The sequence below is a fragment of the Montipora capricornis genome, chromosome 11 (assembly GCF_036669925.1).
Source record: "Montipora capricornis isolate CH-2021 chromosome 11, ASM3666992v2, whole genome shotgun sequence".
Lineage (NCBI taxonomy): Eukaryota > Metazoa > Cnidaria > Anthozoa > Scleractinia > Acroporidae > Montipora > Montipora capricornis.
Window position 1 is genome coordinate 19,379,903 of NC_090893.1, and position 7,500 is coordinate 19,387,402.

Here is a 7,500-nt window from a genome sequence, read left to right on the forward strand (position 1 = left end):
TTCTAAGGCTTCGGCCTTCCTCGTCTCCCTATTTCCAAGTGGGTGCCAAACAATTTGATAAATCTGAAGGGTATTCTAAAGCTTTAGGTTTGTTTATTTCGTGTTTCCATTGCAAAAAAAGGGAAGTATACATCAGTTTAAACCTCTTTTCTTTTGCCACAAGCTTTCTAGTACTTAGAAGGTAGCGAAAGTTGCGAAGAATAGTTCTACAAAGTTGAAGGTGAAAATCATTCTTCAAATCTAGCGAAAAAGTCATAGGCGTGGTTTTCAATAGAAAATTATGAATAAAACCTTGATGGTGGAAGAGAATGTTTATAAGAGTACATAAATTTACCGAGTTCTTGTAATCTAATATCCGAAAATTTGATAGTTCTATTTCTTTGAAGATTGGGTCTGAGTGATTGATTTCGGAACTATTTTGACTGTACGCTTTGCAAAGAGACAAGACTACGAAGATTGGATTTGTACATACACAATAATACAATAATGACTATAAGGATAAACTAAACAGATTTTAACTAAACTAAACTAAACTGTCGTGAAGCAAAAGACAATTAAGATTGCATTGAACAAGTCAGCCATTGGCATTCCGATTACGGAACGTCTCCACTCCTCGCTTTGAAGTCTCACTTAGGGCAAAGCAAGACCAGGCCCCAGTTGTTCAAACGATGGATAGCGCTATCCGCTGGATAAATCACAATCCAGTGGATAAGTAATAGCGAAACCTATTGCGCTATCCGATGGATAGTGATTTATCCGGTGGATATACAACGTCATCCACCTTTTCAACAACAGGGACCACAGCCTCAAATATTTACTTTTCCTTCACAACTTTGAACCTCGCACGAGGTAATCGGTTTTTTTAGCAATGAAGTAATTAACTATTGGATAACAGTCGTTTGATCTCGATCCGAGTTGAACTGCTTCATTAATTTGCATTAACATTCCTCATATTTCATTTGTCATTCAAATGCTTCTCCTAACTTGTGATACACGAATTTCTAGTTTCTAAAGAAACTGTGGTGCTGCATCAGTAGGAGAGTGAAACAGGTAAATTTGGTTTTATCAAACGTGTTGATAAAGGTCGAATGATTTGTAGATAGGAAAGTTCAACCTTTTGAGTTATTTATCGAGAGACTGAGACTGACTTTCATAACTCCGTCAAGTAATAAAGCTAGTTACACACGAGCACGGTTTCCTAGCCAAGTGTCATTGACAGTTTTCATTTGGTCGTGTGCACGAACAACAAGTTTTCTTTGACGAGTTTCATATCCATATGAAGGCATCAGCTGTTGCATCCGACCGGATAACGCACACCTGCCGTCTTGTCTCAATTTAAGTTATGCCAGTGTTCCTTCTATGTTTTCATTTTGTAATTCAGTTGTGACTGACGCACGCAAAAAATCTATCATTATTGCCTATCCCTTTATTTATGTGTAGCCGGATCCATTTTTGTTGCTGAACCAGTTCCAACGAACGAAGACATTGCAAGGTAATTTCACATTTTCCCCTTACTACTGAGTCTAGCAGGGACTCCTGCATATTGAGAAGCCTGAAAATTTCAGGACTTAAACGGGGTTTGAACCCGTGACCTCGCGATACCGCGAGGTCACAGGTCCATTATGTCCTTCATGACGGACATAAAGAGCATGTTCCATCCGTTTCATTCATTCATTCATTTTTATTTGCCATTAACAACATAAAAGAAAATAAATTTAAAAAACTTTGAACCTCGCGCGAGGTAATCGGTTTTTTTAGCAATGAAGCAATTAATTATTGGATGACAGTCATTTGATCTCGATCTTCATTAAATTGCATTAATTTTCCTCATATTTCATTTGAGTCTAGTAGACGTCCGGCGCTGGACTAGAAACCCCCTTGCTCAGTTGCGCTCTACCCCTGAAGATTCGCAGCCATTTACGAGCCTAATGGTCTCGCAGTCAGCTTGTCTTTATCCTTAGGATTTTGGATTTGCCTCGGGGAACCTGTGTTTCATATTCCATGAGATTTCTTTGTTTTTCCGATATATTTTTCAAGAACGAAGATTTTAGTGTAAAGATTTTTCATCTTTATTATTCCCATTTTTAAGAACGAATAATTTTCATGGTCATATATTTATTAATCCCTCCTACGTGATTTAGTTTTTCGTATATGTACTATCTGGCTGTTTTTGAGATTAAGGTTTTTAATTTCACACAGAGTTTGTTTCATTTGTTAACCTTATTTTGGGGTTGAGAGTTTGCTTTGTAAATTTCTCCCCCTCATTTCACAGACTAACCCTAACTTTTGTCTATGATTTTTCCTCAACTCACCATTCACACACACAATATTCCCCTGAAACTGCCTGCTAATTAGTGAATGTTTTAGTTAGTGGAGCGAAACTCCTTCTTAAATGAAACCATGGTGCCTTGCAGTGATGAGCGCAAATTTCTATTGCGTCAAGAAGCCTGAAAATTTTTCAGGACTTCAACGGGATTTGAACCCGCGACCTCGCGATACCGGTGCGATGCTCTAACCAACTGAGCTATGAATCCACTGACGTTGGGAGCTTGTCACTTCTGAGTTCACAACTTCTCGACGCAATAGAAATTTGCGCTCATCACTGCGAGGCAACACGGTTTCATTTGATTTCATACCCGCAGTGCAATTATATGATGTATTTCATTTAAATCTTTCAAACTCCTTCTTGTAAGGAGGAGTCTTCTATCAACACCAATTAGGAAAGCCACAAAGGTTGCTAGGTTAACTGCTGCTTTATGTATTACTATTAAACAACCAACCTATATTGTATCTACCAGCAGGGATACATCCTTGGTCCTAGTATAACACTTTATTGGCCTTAGTGTTCACACTTCTCATTACTATGCACACAGATACAATTTGGATTTTATTTTTCTAACTCACTAACTTAATACTAACTCAGAGGCAGCTTTGATGGTTTATTATCATTATTATTACTTTGATTCCATAGGTTCTGAATTTATTTAATTTTATTTTATGTTTTTATGGGATTACGTAGAGCGATGTCATTTTTCAGTTTTTTAGCTTTAAAATTTAGGGGATTTTTTTCCTAGATCCACCCAGAGAACATGTGGTTTTGGCACCTGATAGGTTTTTTTTTCCCACATTCTATCCAAAAGAACGATTAATTAATCTGGACACCTGATCGGATTTTTTTTCCAGGATTCATCCAAGGAACGAATGATTTATACATGCTTGACGGCATCTTTTCCTGGCTCCATCCAAAAGAACGAATGATTTTACTGCCGCAATACACCCTGAATCAGAAGCTACACAATCTCACTTATGCTTCCATTTTTTCTTGGTCATTGCCCCTTCTTTAACCTCCTTATTTCGTACTAGTATTTTTAATTGCTTTGGGCATTCCACGATCCATGTTTTGTTATACTGGTTCCCAGATCTACTCCTTCTCACACCTCTTACCCAGGCCATGTGTACAGTTTGGGTCGTATTTGAATTCTTTTGTCGCAATCAAGGCTGCTGTTTACAGGATACTTCGCAAAATTTTGGAGCAAAGGGAAATTTTTGCCAGCTTTTCTTTTCTTTCTTTATTTTAAACTATAATTTTGCTTCAGAACTTCCATGAGACACATTTTTAGTTGTGTTTTTGGTAAGAGTTACGTTCCATTTTTGGTTAATCGACTTGGAAGCTTTATTCGTGTTAGTCTGTCCATGGTTTTTAGTGCTGGTTTTTGTCCAGAGTTGCGGCTTGTTGTTCTTCTCTTTTTCCTTTCTTGACTCGGCACGAGTAAGTCGGGTAGAGGTCTGGCGCTGGACTAGAAACCCCCTTGCTCGGTTGCGCTCTACCCCTGAAGATTCGCAGCCATTTACGAGCCTAATGGTGTCGCATTCAGTTTATCTTTATCTTCGGAATTTTTGGATTTGCCTCGTGGAACCTGTCTTTCATAGTCCATGGGATTTCTTTAATTTTTTCCATATATTTTTTAAGAACGAAGATTTTAGTGTAAAGATTTTTCATCTTTATTATTCCCATTTTTAAGAACGAATAATTTTCATTGTCAAATATTTATTAATCCCTCCAACGTACATGTACTATCTGGCTGTTTCTGAGATTAAGGCTTTTAATTTCACACAGAGTTTGTTTCATTTCTTAAACTTATTTTCGGGTTGAGAGTTTGCTTTGTAAATTTCTCCCCCTCATTTTACAGACTAACCCTAACTTTTGTCTATGATTTTTCCTCAACTCATCATTCACACACACAATATTCCCCTGAAACTACCTGCTAATTAGTGAATGTTTTAGTTAGTGGAGAGAAACCCCTTCTTGTATGGAGGATTCTTCTATCAACATCAATTAAGAAAGCCACAAAGGTTGCTAGGTTAACTACTGCTTTATGTATTACTCTTAAACAACAAACAGAGTAAAATCTGCAAGTTTCATTCCCATGGGTCGAATGATTGACAGATTTTTTTACTGGGCAATTATGAAAAGCTCAAAGGCGGCTGCCAGCCTTCCTGCTGTCTCCAAATTTTTTATTTCTTCTTATGGAGCAACTTATTGAAAAAACAGGAGATGCTTTGTTAACTGTTTTTTTTTCTATCTTGTCTCTAGACTGGCCAGCATAAAAATGTTTATACGTCCCAGAAAGGAAATATGCTCAGCTCCAGTGAGTCGCATTACTTTTATCAGTTGTGTGTTTCTCTTTGCTTTCATGGTTACTACGATGTTGCATTTTGGCACCGAGAACTTTTCTTTGAACTACAAGAGGTTATACCTCAAAAGACCGCAAGGACGAGGTGGCGTCCTGCTACAACCAGGATTCACACACCTTAAACCACTTGTGGACATGTTCGCTAACTTGACGCAGGTAACACCCAATAGAAGGGATTGTATGTTTTCAACAACGGAATTCAGTGATTTGAAACAGCCCGAGTCGAAACAAACCATCTTCCTTCTTATTATTGTATCTACGGCGCCTTCAAGACGAGACAGGAGAGAAGCAATAAGGCAGACATGGTGGACGAAATGTCAAGGAGAGGTTAGTATTTCTTGGTTGGAAAATGAGGTGGCAGAACAGTTTGCTCTCTTGTAAGGGTTTGCCTACCACTGCATTTCGAGTTGTACAAGTTATCGGTAATTACGATTAGAAAAGATCTCGTAACCCCTGTCTTTCTTTTTTAGATTTAACTAAGTCTAACTAGTGAAGCCAAACAAGGTATTCACGTTGCGGCGCCACGCAATAGTCCATTTTACAGTTGTGTGTTTAGTTACCTGGCCTTTGAATGAAAGTGAAGCTCGAGTTGACCTTGTTTTGACAATACGCCCAAAAGGGCGAGCACAAAAACGAAATTAGCCCATGTCGATTACTAAAATAATTAGGATAGTAATTGCACTCTCATTGGTCAATAGCTGTGTCTAGATAACAGTATGGAAACACGGCTATGACATCACACGAATCAGAGAATGGTTACGTATTGTCAGACGCGCGTTTTGATTGGCTGTTAGGAAATGTGAGCGCGTATCAAGAAAATGTGTTTCAACCAAGAAGTAAAAAGAAACTAGCATTTTCCTTCATTTGTCGAATTATCTTAAAATATTCTCAAAAAGCGATAGAGGACTTTGTCCCATAGTTAAAATAACTTTCCATAGTGTCATCTAAACACTCCGGGGAGTTGGGAGTAGTGTCGACAGTTACGCAAGCCATCGACTGCCTCGAATTCTCTTAACTTCCCCTCGTGTTTAGATGACGCTATGGAAACACGGAGAAAACGTCCTGCCTAGCTTAAGGGCCCACTGACGTATTCTTTGGTGTGCGTTGCTAAGGATGTAATGGTTAAGTAATTTGAGAGAAGTTGGCATTATTTTGGTCAGTTTCCAAATTTTGTAAGCCAATGACCCTAAATATGACGTCATCACACCACGCCCATGGTCACGTGACCAATAAAAGAAAACTCTAAATTTGTCTCCGTGCTACGTAATTTGGGTATTTAATCGATGGTTTGATAATTTGTATTCGTTTTTGCATCCAGCCAAGCATGGTTTTCTTTTTATTTTGAAAAATGTTCTTTTTAAAGACATAAACGATACTGAAATACCCATAACTTTTTCAAAAAAGATGATTTTTAAAAATCAATGCTTAGCTATAGTCTGTATTTGGGAGTGAAACGTGCCATGTAAAAAAAATTAATTCAATTTAAAACCGCTGGAAATTTAGCTTTTTTCCCAAACCAGAAGTCAGTTCGTTTACGCATGCGCAGTTGATCTGAGAACAAGCGCGGGGAAGGGCGAGGAAAATCTTCGATGGAAACAACAGTTTGTGCGGTGACTTTTGCTTGTGACTGGGTTTTCTTGTCAGTTCATGATATGATGACGTCAATTACCGGAAATAACATTTCACTTCCTTAGCAACGCGCGAAAAATCCGTCTGTGGGCCCTTAAGGTAGCTCCCTAGAGTATTTGCGAATATCCTCAATACAGGGCGCAAGTAACAAGAGGAAAAACAATTAAATTCTCTAAAAATTTTCCCTGTAGAGATTTACCAGTATTGGTACCAGTGTTTATTTTTTTAATTCTTGGCAACAATATGGAAATGATAATGCGAGACATTTTGAAGTGGTAAAAAGTCAAGGTTGCTCACAGACTGTTTTGCCAATATTCATGTCATTTTTCTAAATATATTCGATTAGCTGTGACAGATTTTAACAAATATAGGGTATTTGATAGGAAGTGTATGCGGTTAGAACTGAACCAATTTTTAAAACAATTCACCGAAGGCAACGAGAGAAAATGCTGACGTCACAAAAATCAGAAAGACACGCGCGATTCAGGTATACTAGTGTCCAGCTTGCGCGAGGCCCTAAAACTCAATGGAACCTCCTTAACTTGTATGCCTCTAGTGCGAATAGCACACTGTCAGGAGTCCGTGACTTTGGTCTCCTGGCACCTTACAGGCGACATAGTACAAATGTAATGGCAAATGCAAGATGAGGAAAAAAAATCGTGATTTCTTTAATTATGACGATACACCGCAAAATTAAAATGCGAGCCAGAGTTTACTCGGTGGCTTCACGGTTAAAAAAGACGGGCAGTAAACGCATTATTATTCGTCAAGATAAACTTTGGCCGGCATTTATTGAAGCCATAACTCTGTTTTAGGTGGGGTGCAAGTTTTTCACTGACGGCATTCAAATACCCAAAGAGAATAAAGAGAAACTTTCCAATGAAAAACAGATTTACAAAGACATCGAATTTCAACCGGTTATTGGCGGCAGAAGTTTTGGCCTTCGATATCTCTACCAAATGATGTGGGCTGCGGTCAAGTATAATTTCACGTATTTCCTCCGTCTTGACGATGACTATTTCGTGTGCCTTGAGAGGCTCAAATATGAGTTACGCCACAGGCCTACCAAGATGTTAAGCTGGGGCTGGTTTCACTGTACCTTTAAAGATCTCATTTACGTGGACGAGGCTTGGACGTTATTTACTCATGACGTCATTATGCGCTTTTTGTCGCAAGA

General features: G+C 38.5%; 1 protein-coding gene across 3 annotated transcripts in view; it reads left to right on the forward strand.

Annotated features, from left to right (window-relative positions):
• The window catches only part of LOC138024392 (uncharacterized), a 13,017-nt gene that overhangs the window by 4,993 nt on the left and 524 nt on the right, over positions 1-7,500 (forward strand). The window contains exons 2-5 of one of the 3 annotated variants that reach the window (XM_068871592.1): positions 1,006-1,050; positions 1,441-1,492; positions 4,595-5,021; positions 7,139-7,500. The exon at positions 7,139-7,500 is cut by the window's right edge and continues 524 nt beyond it. In XM_068871592.1, coding sequence (XP_068727693.1) covers positions 4,611-5,021; positions 7,139-7,500 — 773 coding nt within the window. In that variant the 5' untranslated portion in view covers positions 1,006-1,050; positions 1,441-1,492; positions 4,595-4,610. The remainder of the gene's footprint in view (positions 1-1,005; positions 1,051-1,440; positions 1,493-4,594; positions 5,022-7,138) is intronic. The other 2 variants (XM_068871593.1, XM_068871594.1) reach the window with 2 other exon arrangements.